The 20,508-nt window shown below is 39.2% G+C and overlaps 1 protein-coding gene across 1 annotated transcript; it reads left to right on the top strand.

Annotated features, from left to right (window-relative positions):
- The first annotated feature begins 436 nt into the window (after nucleotides 1-436).
- INA (internexin neuronal intermediate filament protein alpha) lies at nucleotides 437-13,156 on the top strand. The gene is made up of 3 exons (XM_089690238.1): nucleotides 437-1,725; nucleotides 5,940-6,064; nucleotides 11,365-13,156. Exons 1-3 carry the CDS (start codon nucleotides 676-678, stop codon nucleotides 11,651-11,653), a joined length of 1,464 nt encoding a protein of 487 aa, XP_089546364.1. The 5' UTR covers nucleotides 437-675; the 3' UTR covers nucleotides 11,654-13,156.
- The last annotated feature ends 7,352 nt before the right edge of the window (nucleotides 13,157-20,508 follow it).

Raw genomic sequence — 20,508 nt, 5'->3', positions numbered from 1 at the left:
TTTTATTTAAGGTAAACACTGCAAACTATGTGCTCACAACAAATACACTTTACTTTCCCTTTAAAGCAATGGGCCATTACAAGGAGATCAGATCCGATGTGCTGAAAATGGAAAGGCTGACTAATAATACTCTGTAAGCCATCACTTGGCAGAGGATTCCCTCCCATCTGGATTTATCACTAGATAGACGCTTACAAGAGAATTTCTGCTGGAGTTAAAAAAAAGAATTATGGGATTAAAGGCAGAGAGGTCTGCTTATGTAACCCCAGGGATTCGTTTCTTGTTTTATTATTATGTAGATTTGTGGTTAACGCTTTGCTGGCTTCCTCTTTGTATCTGGAAGGGTGACAAGGTGACAAGCAGCTTAGGGAGAACCCCCTACACCAGGCAAAGGGAATCACGCAGGATCGCTGACATCAGCACTGCGGCAAAATGGACAGTTCCATCTGAGAACACTGAAGCCTTGACTTCTCTCCTGATCTCCATCGGTGGCATCCCCGGCGGGTCACAAAGCATCTACAGCACATGCTAAAATGACAGCTATCCATCCAGGAAGAGGTTAAACTCCCATGGTGCTGCAAGCAAAGTGAAGGCTTTTTTCTTCCCCGGCTATTGATCGTGCCTGGCAGTATAAAAGGCTGGGTGAAGGTGTCCCTCCCCCATCTGCCTTCCAAGATGAGCTTCAGTTCAGACCATTACCTCTCCTCCTCCTACAGGAAGATCTTTGGAGACCCACCTCGGTCTAGCAGCCGCATCGGGGGCAGCACTGGTTCCTCTAGGACCAGCCTGTCTGGTGGGTACAGGTCCCAGTCCCAGTCCCGCAGCAATGTCTCATCAGTGTCCTCCTACAGGAGGTCTCCTAGACATGGAGGCTATGTGTCTGGAGAAAACTTAGACCTGACCCAAACTTCAGCCCTCAACAACGAATACAAGATCATCCGCACCAATGAGAAGGAGCAGATGCAGGGGCTCAATGACCGCTTTGCCATGTTCATCGAGAAGGTCCGTAACTTAGAGCAGCAGAACAAGGTGCTGGAGACCGAGCTGGTCGCCTTGAGGCAAAGGCAGTCTGAGCCCTCCAGGCTGGGGGAGCTCTACCAGCAAGAGATCAAAGATCTCCGCTCCCAGCTGGAGGACATGAACAATGAGAAAGCCCAGCTGATCATTGAGAGGGACAGCCTGGAAGATGACCTGCAGAAGCTGAAGGGGAAGTATGAGGATGAGATCAGGATGAGAGAAGAAACCGAGTACGCTTTGAAGGCACATAAGAAAGATGTGGATGATGCCACCTTGGCCAGACTTGACCTAGAGAAGAAGGTGGAATCTCTGCTGGATGAGATCTCTTTCATGAGGAAGGTCCATGAAGAGGAGGTCACAGAGCTGATGGCCATGCTGCAAGCCTCCCAGATCTCCGTGGAGATGGAGATGTCCAAGCCTGACCTCACTTCGGCTCTGAAAGAGATCCGATCCCAGTATGAGTCTTTGGCTGCCAAGAACCTGCAGTCTGCTGATGAGTGGTACAAGTCTAAATTCGCCAACATGAGCGAGCAGGCATCTCGCAGCTCCGAGGTGATCAGGGCCAGCAGAGAGGAGATCAATGACTACAGAAGACAACTCCAATCCAAAACTATCGAAATCGAGAGTCTGAGAGGCACCAACGAATCGCTGGAAAGGCAGATCCAGGAGATGGAAGAAAGGCACATAGCAGAGGCTGCTGGACTGCAGGTAAATCCATACTTTTAGGCATGATCAATAGTTATTTTCTTATCAGCTAGATCAACCTTAAAGAGCTCATTTACACCGCAATCCCTGCGTTCAGTATGTGGTTTTGCAGTTATATCTTTCTTTTATTCATTTACATGCATTTTCTGTGTTTTATATGCATTCTGGTGCATTCACATGCGGAAACTGTAGCCTTCTATACTTTTTTGAAACGTGATATCGCTGCAATGGTGTAAACTAGGCTCATTGAAATACATTTTTTCTCATATGCGTTTGTACTGTATTACTGCATACGATGTAAAACATTGTGTTAGAACTACATAACCCCTCCCCCTCTCTTTTTCAAAGGGGGGTGGGGGTAGTAGACTAAGGAAATAGCAGGGACCAATTATTCTGTTAACAGTCCAGAGTAAGCGCAGGGAGTTATCAGATTTCCATCTGGATGAACAACTATTATTTCTGCAGTTGTCAAACAGATATTTTAATACACGTTTAATGGTATATTCAGCAGACCAAAAGGGAGCAAATCAGCGAAATGTATTGTTAGAGTTTATAACACTTTGAATTCAGTGTAGAGTTTATCTGAATTTGTGTTCCAAACAGCCTGGAGTATCTTCCACTATCCATAGACTGCTGGGATGCTGGTCCCTGTCCATGGTGCTGAAACTCTATGTAGGCACATCCAGGCTAAGGGTGATCTCATCGCTATAATCAAAAAGCTAAAACTACAAACATATTTAATATAATTAGTAATAACTATTTCTTATATATTTTTTCTATTGTTACTATAATAATTTCATGAGATCCTCTTTAATCCAACAATGAAAGGCGCATTTAATGCATTATATATGAGCATCCTTATGTAACGGTTTCATTAAAGCACTTTGTGGTACATGGGAAGTAAAGATCTCCAAGGAGAAGGGGAGGGGGATTAGGGAGTGGCAGCTCTAACAAAGACTCTTCATCCAACTATCAAGGGAGCTTTTCAAACCATACAAACTAGAATGAGCGCTGAAGACTGATTAGTGTAATATGCTTTTAAAGTGACAGGCTTTTGATGGCATCTTTATTATACTCTATGTTGGCAGAATGATACTAATAAATTATCCTAGCTGTTTAAACATAAGAATGCATAGGATATTTAACATCATGTTAAGCAATTAATTATGGAATAAAATCAATGCACCAAGTGCAATTCATATTTATATGCACACATATACAGAAGAGCTTATGCAAGGATATATATCTCTGATGGCTTTAAAATTAAACCAGAAAGTTAAGAATAGAAGCAGCAGATTCCTATCATTGTTAAAATTGAAAAAAGGCAGTCCAAAATATCAAAACACATTTTAAAGTTTATAGGATTTCATGGAAAATGTGTATACAAAGGTATAACGAGAAACATCAAGACATAACCACACTCAAAAATGAAGAATTACTACAATATACATGTATTTATGGTAGTTACGGACAACAGTATACCAAAAATAATGTTTATTTCCATTGGAAGGGAGATTATTTTAGCAGCAGTCTGATAATGGACTGGGATCCACCCATTTTAACTTCAATCGCCATCTTTGGATAGGGAGTGGCACCTTGTTCCTCTTAAGTTTATTAGAACATTAAATACTAAGTAAAATGCTTTCATAACAAATGTAATCTAATTTCCAAGTATAGGGAAATATTATTACTTACTTGTATTTGCAAAATTTCTAATTTTGAACTACTGAGTTGAACTACTTATTATGTCATTCAGAAGATTGCAATGGAAGTACACAATCCAATGGGCAGATTGAGGTCACCCTTCTTTAAATTGACACAGAAGTGCACCTACATCTTCAGCTATTGAATGTAATGTAATTAAATACATACATTACAGGATATGACAGTTGATGTAAGTTTCAGTAGTACACAGCAAAAAGCACATTAACAATCTTGCTGTTGAGTATTTGCTTTTTAAACCATCACTGTTGGTGCACTTTCAAAAGATGTGGAAGGTTCAAATAATTTGTTTAGTATTTAAGTGTTGCTGATGATTATTGACTGCTGTAAAATGAAGCAGGTGTTTAGCAGTAGATGTTGTAAAATATCTCTGTGTTTCTATCTACCTATCTATGTATCTATCCATCTATCTTAAACAGCTATTGAAAAAAAATATTAATGATATTCTGCTGAGTATTCCACCTTATGTAACTAAACAATGTAAACAGCAATGGTAATGTTCAAACCACAGTAACACATAGATGGTCCTAAAAGTATAAGATAAGCATATGACTTTTTGGATTTCTAAAGCAAATTGGCCTGGGAAATTTGAAAAAACAATGTACCTGTTTAATGAAGCAGTGTGAATGGTACTTCACAACTGAATAGATTAGCACTTATTATCAGAATGGATCTATATGGAGAGATCCCTCAAGCTGTGAAAGATAGAAGATACACATATTAATACTTGTGCACACTGTGGCTTGAATGTGACCTAATTTGACAAGGGGAATAGATCATAGAGCATGTACCATATCAATAGACAACAAGATTTTTTTAGTGCCAATAATACATTTTTCACACTACCTTGACAATTTACCCAAAAGGTAAAAGTGATTTTATATATATATATATATATATATATATATATATATATATATATACACACACACACACATATATACATACATACACACACACACACACACACAATTGTGCCTAATGCAACACAAAATGGAAAGTATCAGTGCACTATAGCAGGCTGAACTAGACCTTTGGATTGTTAAAAAAAAGAGGCACTTTATCCTTTGGATGCCTTCTGTACTACTTATGATTGTTTTGTATCATTGTCATTTTCTTTACACATAGCTACAGTGGTTTATTTTATCTACAACCCCTCCAATCTATATGACACCTTCCTATCCCCAGTATTGTACTGCACTATCTGTACTATCTGGCACGTTGGCTTTCTTCTTTTTCTTCACTGTGCAGTACATATTATCTTTCCCCAGGAAACACAGTACACAAGTCTTACAACTGGACTTGGCCAGAAGAAGAATTTTCAGGCATTATATGCTGGTTCCTATACACCAGCCTTTCTCAGTCTATGTAACATGGAGTAACCCAGATAATATTTATTATATCTACAGCTTATGAGACGTTAGCATAAACAGTAAGTTGTAGATCTATGAATAAAGGAATTTTGCATACTTAATGTATTTGACACCCAGGGCAGCTTTATGAGAAAATATTATTTTCAGTAATATTATTTAAATGAAACAAAAATATTAATAACCAGTAAATCACAATAAAATTGTAGTGCTCCGTCAAAATGATGTCTTTGGAAATGTAAACCCTTGACCGGGTCCCAGTCCAAGAAGAACTGCCACCTTGTGAGGGTCCCTAGTACACTTGTGGTCACTGGGAAGAATTTCCTTCTTTATAGATAGCTGAAAAGACCATTGATGTCAATGGCAACTTATCTTGGAGGCATAAATTGCTCATTGCTCAAGGAACCACTGGAGACCTCTAGAGAAACACTAATGTTCCATGGAACCCTGGTTGAGAAAAGCTGCTGTATGCTATATGCAGTAAGACCAATTAAGGTAGAGACAAATTAACTAATTGGCATGGCCTGGATTTTGGGTAGGAATCCCTGCAGGGGTATAACTACAGTCATGACAGCACAGGGAGCCTGTACAACTTGGCTAAATAATGATTACTCCAGGCAACAATGGAAATTAGCTTCAGATAAAATTAATAGATACATGCTTTAGGCACTTCATTTAATCTTCTATAACGTTAATCAACATTCTACAGTGCTAGCTTTTGGTTTAAAACTGTAGAGGTGTCAGTAGTGAGACTTCTGTTAAGGAAGAGGTTGGAAACCATGTTACCCTACAGTAATTTTGCTTTGAAGGCCACTGATTTATAGTTACACCTTGCAAGTAAATGACAAACGTGGACTATTTAAGGTTTCATTCCGAGATTTCACTACATTTCTGGACTTTTAGCACAGAACTTTCAACATAAAAGCAATAATATGGTGATTTGTCTCTGTAACTATGCTGTGAATTAAACCAAGAAAATATTGATATTAGTGACCACACCAGTGACACATAAATAATGAAGGTTACAGTGCCCATTATAAAAGAAATTACAACCATGGGAATATAGCCTAAATCAATGAATGTCTAGATGTATGTGACAAATGAAATTACATTTCCTAATTACAGGACACCATCAATCAGCTGGAGAATGAGCTGAGGAGCATAAAGGGAGAGATGGCCCGTCATCTGAGAGAGTATCAGGATCTGCTGAATGTTAAGATGGCCCTAGACATTGAGATTGCAGCATACAGGTAACAAAGATGCTTGTATTTTTTAGTATATTAATGTTAGTATTGAAATATAACACAGGGAAATATTTTAGTAAAATACACTGCTTCAAATTACCTACAAAAAAGATGATGCTGAGCTTTGGGGCTATGCGATGTCTTGCATCAGGGCTCACGATTGAAGGCACTAAAGAGAAAGCAATCTTCAGCTTCAAGCCAATAGGCATGGCAGCCCATGCTGACTTTAGTTTGGAGCTGAGAGCTCATGTATGTTGATGTTCCATATATGCATCTGCACAGGCCTGCATTTAGCATGAGCTTTAATGCCAAACTCCAGCCTCACCTAGATGGATGCTACTTTATAGTTCATACCACTAATTTTCTTCTCAGCTCCAGGATGCCCATTGTTAAGTAGCCTCTTCCTGGCCACACAGGCCTTCAAAGAAACACTCCCAGCATCTCTATTGTATGTTGTCATCACATTGGCAATGTAATGCATGGGCATTACTGTTGTGTGAAGTGCTAAACAATGCTGACTGATGCTGCTTCTACACACTGCTCTGACTGAAGAAGGTGCTATGCCTCCTGGGACATGTAGTCTTAGAACATTTGTGTTTTACATCACGTGTGCACTGTATTACTCGTCCCCCTGACTAAAATAGAGGAGGTGGAAATGAAGAATAGAAAGTCATGTGACTATGGCTAGAAAGATGATTATGAATGGGATATAGGAAAAATTAGAAGGGGCACAGCAAGTAAGTGTGGTTCAGGTGCTTTCATTAACAAGGATCCGTGGGGCCTATTTTGGCTCCCATTCACAGGAATTTTACAAAGGCGGAAAACATAAAGATGTATGAGACATGATTGAATTTATAATTTTGTATTTCACAAACTTTTTGTGTTGTTCAATTAGTCTATATGATAGGAACATAATCTAAACATAATTTACATTGAAGCTAAATTATGTAAAAGATCTACAAGGCCTTGCAGTACAACTACATCAACTGCTTTTATTAAATGAGAACCTCCGCTCAGTGCAAGTTGTATTCAAACCAAGCAGGAGTACCATTCATTCCAAGTCAAATGAAATATCCTGAAATAAAATTATTGAATCAGCCTCGTTACACACTGGACAGATTATATGAATTAGGTTTACAACTGACTTTTTTGGACTTGTCACTATGTCCAAGAATTCTGAATGGGAGTATATAACTTCATCCTAACTGCTTCAGGGCTCCCTAATATTTGTAACCCCAACAACTGCCTTCTTGGTATACTGGATCTCCTATAAATACCTAAATATGACAATTTGTGAACCCTATATTTTTATGACAAGAAGGTCATACTATTGAAATGAAAAGGACCACACTCACTCTCTAACTGAATGCAAACAACTGGTGAATGCTAGCCTTCCCTTGTACAATCTAGCGTATGAGCTTTGAGATAAGTCACAATTATTGATAAAATCTGGGACACTGGGTAAATCCACTCACATGCTTCCTTCATAGGAATCTGGTGTTGTATGAACAAGCAGCAACTGGTGGTTTACATAGTTATTGATATATGTAGAATACCTTTCTATTAACTTTCCATGGCATTGCCATATTTATTTGAGCTCACTCCCCAAACAAAGACACTGAGATGATTCTTTATATAAAGTCATTGGGCACAATTCACTAAGTGGTATCTTACCGCATCCGAGTATGCGGTAGGATACCGCACAGCATTTAAAAAAACGTTTGAATTCAATAAAAAACGCTACCGAAATACCACATGAGTTATTTTTATCAAGTCATGCTGTATTGTATTAGTGAGAACCATGCGTTAATGTTTCAGCTGTCAGCGGGGTTTCCCACTGACAGCTGAATGTAAAAGAAAAAATTGCCACTAATTAAAAAAAGGCATGGGGTTCCCCCTCCATCCATACCAAGCCCTTTGGGTCTGGTATGGATTCAGAGGGGAACCCCCATGCCAAACTGTAAAAAAAAAAATGGCGTGGGGGTCCCCCCAATATCCATTCCAGACCCTTATATGAGCATGCAGCCCGGCAGGTCAGGAAAGGGGGGGAGGAGCGAGCACCCCCCCCCCCCCGAATCATACCAGGCCATATGCTCTCAACATGGGAGGGTGCTTTGGGCAGGGGGGTTCCCCCCAAAGCACCTTCTCCCCATGTTGATGGGGACAAGGACCTCTTCCCCACAACCCTGGCCTGTGATTGTGGGGTCTGCAGGCGGGGGGCTTATTGGAACCTGGAAGCCCCTTTTAGCAAGGGGGCCCCCAGATCCCACCCCCCACATGTGAATGAGTATGGGGTACATGGTACCATTACCCATTCACAGAAAAAAACTGTAGTGTGAAAAAAGACAGGAGACTGTCTTTGACAAGTCCTTTATTAAAAGAAGGAAAATAAAAGAATGTAGATTCAACGTTGATCACGATGCCCGCTGCCAACCTGAAAAAAGAAAAAAAAAAGGTTCTGCTCCTGACGCTGGCTCCTGCCATCTAACTGCTCTGCTGGCTTGATAGTTCTTAAATATGTAAGGAGCGGGACTACCGGTGGCATCACGTGTGTGACCTTGCCCCATGTGACATCGACTGGGGCAAGACCGGAGCCCCCCCCCACCCCAAAGCACCCCTCCCCGCCCCAAAGCACCCCTTCCCCATGTTGAGGGCATGTGGCCTGGTATGTGTATGAAAAAACCCTCAGCACAATGGACCTCCTACGAGACAAATATTGCAGCTAGCATGTAATGTGTTCCCACATGTAAACTATACATAAAAAAAAATGCAGCGTAATACCATAAACTCAAATGCGGTGCTACTAATATCCAACATGCATAAACGAATAGTGAACACAAAAATTGTGCTTCTTGGCAATAATATGTGCTGCATCGAATATATATCAACACATACATATAAATACCCATAAAACTGCATATAACAGTGCAAAATGAATAGTGTACACAGATATCAAATGAACCGTTCTAAATATCGAACTGTCCCTTTAAAACTCCAATATCTTCACATGTGCTTGTGCGGTATATCTCCTGTGCATCATATACCAAATATACCATCAATAATTGTCCCAAAATTATAGTTTCAAAATAATGGTGAACCATCCCTTTAAATCCGCTGTACTCCAGGTGGGTCTGTGTGATCATGCTACTGTATACACATGTAAGGTGCTCCTGTGTCATCCCTTAGTGCTCATCCACCTCTGACACACTGTTGCGCTCACCTTCAAGTTTGACCCGTAATACCAGGTCATACTACGCTTTTCCCTTTAACCCGGGAGGGTATATTGGTGCTAAGATCTTCACCACCATCAGCACTAAAAATCTCCAGAACACTCCACAAACATATGAAAAAAATGCTCCATATAGTGAAGTATTGCCACATAAAACCGACTTTATTAAAATAATATTCCAATACACTCATATTTAAAAGAGTCCACACGCAGGGGTGCCATTCATTGTGAATGGCACCCCCCTGCAGCACTATCGCAGGAACCAAAGGGAAACTACATGGTCAAAAAGACTGCAAATGCACTTAATCGGTCTGTGCATGTTGGCTCACCTAAACAGATGATAATAGAAACCATGGGGTTGATTTACTAAAGATAAATACACCTTACACTTTGCAAGTGAAGTTTCTCTCTGCAAGGGAATGCTTAGTGCATGCAGTGAAGCTTCACTTTGCAAAGAATAGCCAATCACATGCACAAAAAATAAAAAAAACCTTTGCACATGATTGGATGATGGAAATCAGCAGAGCTTTATCTCATTCACTAAGATCTGGGGATAACTCCCTTGCAGAGCGCAACTGCACTTGAAAAGTCAACAGACTATTTGCCTTTAGTAAATCAACCCCCATTCAACCAAAGACCACTTGAAAGGGTATTATTAAAATAATAGTTTTCTGTTCAACTAGTGTTCCAACAGACAGGATGTGTTCAAATGTAGAGGCCTTTAGAATGTAAGATGTGCCAAAGGCCTAGTTATTAAAAGGGAAAACAGAACAGTAAATGGACACAACACTGAGACTGAATATTTGGCACACATGGAAACCACAAAAAGTACAGAATACACACAACAGTACTAAATTTGAACATAGTAATGCTTCTGCATACCCACACCTCTACTGCTACAATAAAATCCCTATGGTCATGGTTAATGGCATCCCTTGAACTTGGCATCCCCAAGTTTGCAGCTGCCCAGGTCAAGGAGTCCAAGGTTCCCAAATGTATCCATGTTAAGAATGTTTATTATTTGCACCGATTCTAATTATGAAACTCTCTAGGACCACCCATTCTAAATTCTGATAATAAAGAAACAAATATCAATGTCCTTAATGCAGTCTCATAGATGCATACTTGTAGCAATACTTGCAGTGAGTTGTATTAGCTCTCACATCTGGCTACATATCAGCACCAGTTGCATGAACTAAATCTTGCCCAAAACCACTCTGAAAACCCTGCTTAATTTTGTTACATTGCATTATGAAAAAAAATGCATTTAAACCTTAAAGCTAAACTGAAAGAACTGAATGATGGATGGCAATGTTTATGGAATGCATTAGTAAATTTTACTTGTTTAAAGTTCATCTTCCTGAACATGTTACACCTATATTTAGAGTGTAACATGTTCAGCATGCATCCCCACTCCCCCGATCCCCCCCTACCTGTGACAGCTGGTGGGGGATCCTCTCTCTCACAATTTGAAAACAGCACAGTTTCCAGTGAATGAATGGACTACAAGTACCGTCAGCCATTGCGGCTGACTACATGTAGTTCTCAATTAACTAAGAGGGCACTGGAGAGAGCTCTGGTAGTTCATTAATCTTCCTGCACTTAAGTAACTGCTTGCCCATGTGAGGTATGGGCAGACAGTTATCCTGAGAGTCTGCAGGAGCCTGACATTGCACCATGTTAGACGCATGATGCACAATTACACACATCAGGCATTGAACATTCCATAGTGTATGTAGTTCTCAATGAACTAAGAGGGCACTGGAGAGCACTCTGGTAGTTCCTTGATCTTCCTGCTCTTAAGTAACTGCCTGCCCATATGAGGTATGGGCAGACAGCTATCCTGAGAGTCTGCAGGAACCTGATATTGTACCCACAATGTGCAGATCAGGGGTGCAATACTCTGCAAGATAAATAAATTCAAATTCTTTTACTTGCTAACACATATGCATTTATTACTTTAAGGCTTATGGTCAATTCTAATTATTCAAATGTTACTAATATTCCTGCAAGTCAGATGAATGAGTAGGATTGTATTCTTATTAACATTACTAACTCACAATGTCACTATCTCTAGGAAACTGCTGGAAGGTGAAGAGACCAGGTTTAGCACCTCCGGAATAAGCATCATGCCTCCAAATCCTTCTCAAAGCTATTCTTACCAGTCTCGCATTCATAGTTCCTCCTCTTCTAAGAGTACACCTGCAGCATCCAAGAGGGATGAAGCTGATTCCACCAGCAAAACCATCTCAAAATCATCAGCTCGCAAAGGGGGGACCTATGAGGAAATCATTGAAGAAACTGTAGTGTCAACCAAAATAATAGAAAAGCCAGAGCAAAATGAGGGAATTAATGTTAAACCTTAAACAAAGAAAACTAGTACTTTACAAATTAGTTAGAAGTTAGAATTTCTATTTTGCCATTTTTCCATTCACTCTTAGAACGTTTGTTTTAATGTTAGTTTTCTAAATGGTCATTACATTTTCTTTAGGAGGATGCAGTTATACTTAATATCACATGGCCTTCTTAGTTCCACAATGGTTGGAGGGTCACAGGTTAACTAGGCCAATTACAGAGAGCCATGGTTAAAAGAAAGGATTATGGCACATTAAAGGGATTGTCCACTTCATGTGATGTTAGGTGCTCTTTTTCTACCTTTTTCAAATCTTGGTTACCTCTGTTACAATACAGTTTTTTTATTCCAGCTTTTCACATTACAATCATTTACTCATACCACTCTTATTGCTTTAAGAAATGTGCATTGTGGATCAAATTTTAAGAACCAACCAAGTTTTACCAGGTCCCTATATATATATATATATATATATATATATATATAAAATATACACACACACACACACATATATGTATATACTTTATGTATATATGAACAAAATTTAGCAGGTGTTTCATAATAAAACATATCAGTAGATGTAGAGTAGATGTAAGAACTGGAGGTTGACAGTCCCTTTAATTGTGGATTCTGACAGATGTAACATACTCAGCAATAAAAAGAGTTGCCATCAGAGTATAAAACCAGCTAAAAGCTCTTTACTTTTTAGGCCGAACAACAAATTAATGAAAAGTTTGACTCCTCCACCTATTTCCATTGTATGACCATGTTAGATGGTTGATGCACAATTTCAAACATCAGGCATTGAACATTCCATAGTGTATTGTTGCAGCCATTCATCCAGAGCACTTCATTCTTTCATATACTACTCTTGATAGTAATACATTTTAACAAATTTGCACTTAGATATAGCAACAAAAACGTATACAATACCAATGGTGACACAGGGACCATGTTTTAGCTGTCTACAACTGATCAGCCCATGGGAAAAATCTACACATTGCACGGTTCATCTTAGGTTTTCAGAATTGTTTACCAATGTGTTTCTGTACAACTACTTGGTACCAAAACAAATGTGAACACATAGCTAAAATGAGCACATTGAAAAGTCACTCTGTTTCCTCAAACATACAGTGATGATGATAGCACAGCAGTTACATAACAAGATATACCACGTTCATCATTTAGGTGCTGGGAACAGAGATTAATACACAATACACACTAAAAACACTCTTTACTGGTGGTAGATTCACACTTGACCTTTGAATGGTCAATATAGGAGGCATCCTTCTCTTCATTGAGGTGTGTCAAGGTTAAGGCTCTAGTACCTCCTAAAATACCTTATTACTACCAAAATCCTTCCAGTAATGCGTGTATGTTGTGCATTTATCCTTGTAACAACCAACTCATTACAGTACGTGTACACTTTATACCATGTGATGTTTCATTCAGTGGTAATGCAATGAAACAGAAAATTACACCATCAGACAAGAACAAATAAAGACAAATGCATTAATTTTACTGTCTTGTTTTATTAGGGGTAGGTGGGGTATCTGGAGATAGAGGTGGGTGTGAATCATAGAGGATCCATAGGCAAAGAAACTGACAGTCTTCTTTGATGTTACATTATGTATATGTCTTCCTGCAATGGAATGATCTTGTCACAAGGAAGCTGTAAGGGAAGTTGTCTATTTTGTTTGTTTTGTGCCGCAGCTCACCATTCACAAACCCTATAATTCATTATAATTTAATGACAACATTTTTGTAACATTATCAACAACAATGAACCGTGGGGTTGGTTTACTGAAAAAGGAGAGTGCAAAATCTGGTGCAGCTCTGCATAGAAACCAATCAGCTTCCAGTTTGTCAAAGCTTAATAACTTTTTCTCAAAATACCAACTAAATCATTTTCTTCCTTCCTCCCAAGACCTCTGCTCTCTAGCTCCCTTGTCACCTCCTCCCATGCTTGCCCCCAGGACTTCTCCAGAGCGGCTCTCATCCTCTGGAACTCCCTTCGCCAATGTGTCTCCTACTCTGTCCACTTTTAGATGATCCCTGAAAACTGATCTCTACAGAGAGGCCTATACTGGAGAGGCCTATCCTGCCCCCACCTAACAACTGTACACTTATTTTCTCCATCAGCTCATCCCCCACAGTTATTACCTTTTGTATCTCTTTTAGTTTTTATTGTTTAAATTTTATCTTTTATTAAATTTTTTTTTCATTACAAAAATCCATATTATGTCCAACAATTCTTAAATACATAAACACTACATACTTGTTACCTGTTCCCTACACCACCCACCCTTATTTTCAACCCACCCATATCCCCGGTCCACATTCCAAATTCTTTCCAATATCTTCCTGTCCAAGTCTATATCCTTCCGTCATCTAAAGTTCCATAGCTACTCAGTTGCACTTACCAACTCTCCCCACTCTTCCTACCTTAAGCTCCTATCACTTCCCAATATCCTTCAGATGATTTAAAATCATACCATCTACTCCACACTTCGCTCAATTTTTCCATTTTGTCCTCATTCATATGATAGAACTCCTCCATCTTATATATGTATTCGACTCTCTTTATCCATTCCGTTATTTTTGGGGACTCTTGGGTTAAACAATATTTAGGGATAAGACTTTTAGCCGCACTAATTAGATGATATAATACACTATATTGTTTCACAGAAGTCTTGGTGTTATAAAATATACACACCCACAGGTCTCTCTGTACAATTGTCCCCGATATCTCCTCTATATATTGAATTATTTCCTGCCAGAACGTCTGAATTTTAGGGCAATCCCACCATATGTGAGCCATTGTTCCCTTATTCCCACACCCTCTCCAACATAATGGTGAGACATCTAATTGTTGTTTATATGCCACACTTGGTGTGATATACCATCTTGCTAAGCACTTATAATTAATTTCAAATGTGTTCATGTTCATCATTTCGTGTGTTAATTTAAATATCTTATTTTTTTGTTGCTCGTTCAATTTTGTTCCCAGCTCCTTTTCCCACTTCTCTAAGTATGGGAGAGGATCAGAACCCTCCAGATCAGTAAGGATCTTATAAATCCTGGAGTTAACATGTTTCTGTATTATGTCTGAACTCAACATTTTTTCTAACACATAAATATCCTGCAGCGTCCTCAGAGGTTGTGGTAGTTCTGCAACAAATGTCCTAGCTGGTAGTACTGCCATTCATCTAATGTGAAAAATATATTTATTTTTTCCTTTTACCTTTTCTATCTGTTGACCCTCCCTCTTAGATTGTAAGCTCTAACAAGAAGGGCCCTCTGATCCCTCCTGTATTAAATTGTATTGTAATGTCTGCCCTTATGTTGTAAAGCACTGCATAAACTGTTGGCACTATATAAATCCTGTATAATAATAATAATAAGGTAGAAGCTGATTGGCTACCATAGACAGCTGCACCAGATTTTGCAATCTCCAGTTTTAGTAAATCAACCCTCCAGTCTCTGAGCTTGATCCTTAAACCTGCTCCTTAAACCATAAAGGATTCCAATTTATTTATTTTCTGTATTAAAAAAATGATTTTATTCATACATATTTAATCAATGCTTCAGTGTGTGCACAGTTTGCTGGGATTACTAATAAGAAAGCCAGGTACCATGTCGTCACTTCTCTACTGCTTCTACAGACTGGAAATCTAGATGGCATAATTTCTACATTGGTTAGGGTGTGACCCTGTTCCGAGTCATCCAGCTGTCTCAGTCAGCTGTATGTAAACCTTGAGATCATCTATTCAGATCTATATTTTCAGCACAGCAGTCAACCAGCTATCTGAAACCCAGGAGTACCAAACTCACACTTGTCATCTGCTGGCTGCAAAGGGCATATGAAATAATGTTTTATATAGTTTATATTTAAATACAGCAAGGAAAGAGTCACATATTGTGACAGGTGTATCAATAAAGAAATCAGTTTTCCTTTATAGGTATTGATCCTGCACCCACACTTTGACAAGACGGAGAATCCGCAGTCGATTTAGGACAACAAAAGGATAAAATACCAGACACAGAGAGTGCAGTACTATACAGTTACTTTTACACAAGTAATTGCAATTACCAGCTTATCATAAGTTTTCCAGGAGGCAGGGACTAGCAGCTACCAGTGGCCAGCAGTGAAGCTTGATCTGCAGTGCAGTGAGTCCTGGAAACTGGCTGAATGATGGTAGAAACAGCCTAGTGGGAACTGTCATAAGCTGAAGATACATTAGTCATTATGGTTATCATACATGTTAGTGTACAAATAAAGTGCAGTGCTTAAATAAAAATATATGAAAATAATAATTCAAAATGTTCATAGTGATATAACAAATCAAAGGACAGTCCCCAAATGCCGTGATGAGACAGGAAACACGTTCAAGGATAGCTGATGTGAAACCAACTATTTGCATACAAGGCTTATTGGAAAAGTATGACCCCCTGTTAAGAGTGTTTAGTCACGCTTTTGTTATGTAACAACCAGAAAGGCAGGCAGGTGGAATCGTCCTCTGGATCCCCAAAAGAAAGATATTGATGGTCCTCCTATGCTAATCCCTAAATAAGGTGGCTTTAACCTCTCCAGATAAATTGTATGAGACCAAAGCTCCTGGCATTAAACATGCAAAAAAGGATTGCTCCACAGTGTAAATCCTCAATAACAAAATTTAATATAGGTAAAATTGCACTCACATGGTAATGGACATGACAAGTCCTAACAGAGGAGCTTTGTTTGCATGTTTTTATGGACCCATTACCCATAAACACTTCTTTAAGTTTTGGATAGAGTAAGGAATGTTTAAAATTCTTGCGACATTATATATTTTTTTTCTATTACTGTATGTGTCCTATTGGGTAGATTTTCTTTCACTTTCTGTCCCATAATGTAACAGGAAGTGAGCATAGATCTCTCCCAAGTAAGGTAAATCCCCTCTTTGCCAGTTGTAACTGGAGCAGGTGTCCCTACTGGAAGGTTTCTTATGTACTCCTGACCCAATGCAGACTTAAAATATTATATTCTCACTTGCTTTCCATCCTGGTAATGGTCACCAGGACAAATAGAATTTTTGAATCTTCCCAGTGGGGTTGCAAACAGCAAAAAAAAAAAACCTCACACTTGTTTTAACCCTTCCTCCCTCTATCTAAAGCTAAACAAATGTGGCTTCATATACACTTTAATCCTTTCCTGCTAAGCCCCAGCTTACCTTTAATAGGATCTTTTACACATGAGGGGCAGGAAGGATTGCCTGATTACGTGACCACTGTGCCTAGAGAGGAATAGAAGCTGTCTTAGACAGCTCTGTCACAGTGTTGAGAGCATGCAGTGAGCATGCTGTCAGCACAGAAACCTCAGCCACCCATGGATGCATATGTGCAGCGCATTGGCATTAAAGCCCATCCTTTTACCTGGTTGGCAGAAGGTTAGGCATCCTAAACGGGGTGCGCTTATCTTCTGCAAAGGCTTCTTATCAGCAGAGACAAGGAGGCTTCCCCTTCACCCTAACCCCAATTAATTTTGCTGGTAACTCCTGGTAGACCTCATTAACCCTTTGCATTTTTAAGCAGCTCATAACTGTAGAATAGAGAGTAAACCTACAAAACCTTAACTTCACCTATTATTCTGGGACCATCTACAATGTTGTGTAAAACAAAACCTATAACTCAGCGTATGCAAGAAAAGTCAAGTTTTTTAAGCTTAAGGACAATGGAAAATGCTATAACGTAAAACAATGAAGAATAAACTCCACATGCAAAGTGATCAAGTCACAAATATTACTGTTCTCCAAACAAAAAAATACTGATAACAAAAAGGTAATATCGTGGGCTTTTTTGCTATTGCCTTGTTTGTATAAAGAATTCTATGATATAAAGTAGGGCAACAAACTATTTTAGAGCTTTACATACAAGGTCACAGAAGGGTTACACACAAATTAGCTAATTCTTGATGCCTGACTTGGGCTGGCCGCTCTCTTGTCTACCAATAACACCTTTTACATCCGCCCTTGTTCTGTACTCAGATGGGAATTACTGGTGTTTAATGAGAAAATGACACAGTGCAGCTGTTGCCTGGAGATCTGAGCATAGAGAAAACTGGAAGCAGCCCCCAGTCTGAATAGAGGAGGCGGTGGAGGCCAGCAGGAGGATGTCTGGCACATTCTCTTGGGTGTCTGTCAATATATATTTTTTTCTCCTTATCAGACCAATCAGCAACCACCTTCTGCCAAAACAGAAGATACCGTCTGCCTTGAATAGTTAAAATAAATAACACCAATGCAAACTGTTAAATGTGCGCCAAAGAAATAATAGCAAGTTTCTATGTATAATTATAAAAACAAATATACTGTACCTTGTAAAAGACAAGTGAGCTAATCAGCATTGAATCAACGTGCATTCTAATAAATGGTTAATATGTGATCAGAACTCACAGAAGAATGTGATTGGACCCAAGCTTCACCTTCAGCTACAGACAACTTACTATAGTTCAGGGGTTCTCAACCCTATTGAAACCAAGGCCTAGTTTTATTTATTTATTATTATTTATTACAGGTACTTATATAGCGCCATCAATTTACGCAGCGCTTTACACATATATATTGTATATTCACATCAGTCCCTAACCCTCAAGGGGCGTACAATCTAATCTAGTAAAGATTATACTCATGCAATAAAAGTATGGGAATACAAAATATAGGCGCTGGATAAGGCTGGGTGTCACTGTGGTGGGATGAAGGTGTTGGAAAGGTTAGAGGACCCTGCAACAGATCTGTTGTCCCTGTAGGGAGCTGATAGCAACTGTGGGGGATGGGGTCATGGAGGTGGCTGGGGTCTCTCCACGAGGCTAGGGGTTTTGCAGAGCCAAAGTAGAAGACTGGAGGGAACTGTGGGGCTGGGGGCACTATGAGGGGCTGGAGGCTCTGCAGCAAGCTAGGGGTTATTGCAAGGGCTGAAGGGCACTGTGAAATGTTGGTGACCCCTGTGAGAACTGAGGACTCTTAGGGGACCTAGGGGCACTGTGAGAGATTGAGGGGCACTGTAGGCCACTATGGGAGAATGGATGGTTCTATGGATGCTAGGAGGCATTTTGGCATATGAGAGCTGGGAGGCATTTTTGGAGGTTAGGGGATCTGCAGCTAGGTGTAGGCCCCAGAGGAAGCAAACCACAGCCTGGCAGTGGCCTTGACCTGGTGGTTGAGAACCACTGGTATAGTCAATACAATTTTTCATTCCAAATACTGCCTAAAAACAACAAATGCAGACAGAAGTAAATATAATTTAACATTAAATATTTATATTTCATGTTGCATTTTTCTAGAAGTTCTCTCTTAATTTCTGAGCAGTGAAATGTAAGGGATAGGGATAAACATTTATGCTTGGATCTTAATTTAGAAGAAAATATGACAAGAGAAGGAGAAGCGTAGCAAAAATAAAACCTCTATACTGGGCAACTGGATAGTCACATGGGGCAGAAAGTAATAGGATACTGCTACTGAAATTTGGTATAAGTAAATGTCATATTTTTGTCATTTATTGGTCAAAGAATAACCTAAGAATCTGTTTTTTGAGACCTTTGGTTGCAGTTATTTTTTCCCACTAGTCTACACTAAAGCCCTTCCCCCTCTCCATATGTTAGAACTGAACATAAGGCTATTAAGGAGGAGAGTAGGAAGGGAGGCACTGGACTCAGATATTAAACTATTTACTATTATTATTATTATTATACAGGATTTATATAGCGCCAACAGTTTGCGCAGCGCTTTACAATATAAGAGAGACATTATGATGTTCATAGTCCTTTGTGACTCTCTTCTGTTTGCCTATTATCACACCAGTGACATAGAATATAATTGTCACAGGAGGCAAAGCTTCCTACCTCTTCAAATCTATAAAACTGTAAATACAATAGGGGCAATTTCTTCTTCACCCTCCCTCCTTTGCAGCACATCAATTACTACAAAACTACAGGTTCATATTAGGAAGTTTACTGATTTTTAAGTTAAAAGGAAATAACTTAATTACATTTATCATTATATTATTTTACATTTACTTTGGCTTGGGACAAAGTTGGTGATTAGTAGGACTTCTATCACATTCTAATGATGGCTATGCCCGCAATATACCCTCAGTTCATGTCCCAGTTCTGGTTGTACTTGGATTAGAAAGTGAGAGAAAATACCACCACTGACTTTTGTCATCAGGACAAGAGTTAAGAAGGAATCTCCCCTGTGACCAGAGAGAGCAGTAAAAACAAAACAGAAGGCCATGCCCTCCCCAAGCTTTCCAAAGTCAAAAAAAGCCTTGGCTGTATTTCACTGTAATACAGCACCAAAAAGGCTTTTACTGTCAAGGAAATTGCGTGAAACCTGGCAAGTCATCAGGTTTGTTTTGGGACGGTTAGATAATTAAATGCAATCTTTGCATGCTTCCCATCTTCTCTGGACAATGATGTGAAAAATGGGAGGCTTGCTCTTAACAGCCATTAAAATCTTCTAACATTTTTGTTCAGTGCAAAATAGAACCTGGATGCTATGGAGAACACCTGAAGTTTTAAAGTCTATTCTTTTTGTTCAAAAAACCCCAAAGAACCTTAGAAGAAATGTATTAGGTGACATGATACTTAAACTGGCAATACCTACACCAAATAGCCTTGGAGGTTCAGCTATACGTTAGATTTTTAATCACTCATCGTTTACTAGATTGAAATCAATGTGTTGCAAATCAAGCATTTGTCAAACAGAGGTCAATACTATTCAAACAACCAATTTAAGCTAGGGTTACACTACTCTAAAAAGTAAAAACAAATGTGAATTCATGTGATATCATGACATTACAATTAGAATGAAACTAAAAAGTTTCTATTTC

The sequence above is a fragment of the Staurois parvus genome, unplaced genomic scaffold (assembly GCF_062004578.1).
Source record: "Staurois parvus isolate SC_StPar_1 unplaced genomic scaffold, SC_StPar_1.0 ptg000525l, whole genome shotgun sequence".
In the NCBI taxonomy this organism is placed as follows: domain Eukaryota; kingdom Metazoa; phylum Chordata; class Amphibia; order Anura; family Ranidae; genus Staurois; species Staurois parvus.
This window is presented reverse-complemented; position numbering and strand designations above follow the sequence as displayed.

Bases quoted from the DNA above. Each gene is read 5' to 3' on its own strand.
- INA (XM_089690238.1), top strand. From the start codon at position 676: ATGAGCTTCAGTTCAGACCATTACCTCTCCTCCTCCTACAGGAAGATC. The intron at 1,726-5,939 runs GTAAATCCATAC...TCCTAATTACAG, and splicing joins CAGAGGCTGCTGGACTGCAG to GACACCATCAATCAGCTGGA. The intron at 6,065-11,364 runs GTAACAAAGATG...CACTATCTCTAG, and splicing joins ATTGAGATTGCAGCATACAG to GAAACTGCTGGAAGGTGAAG.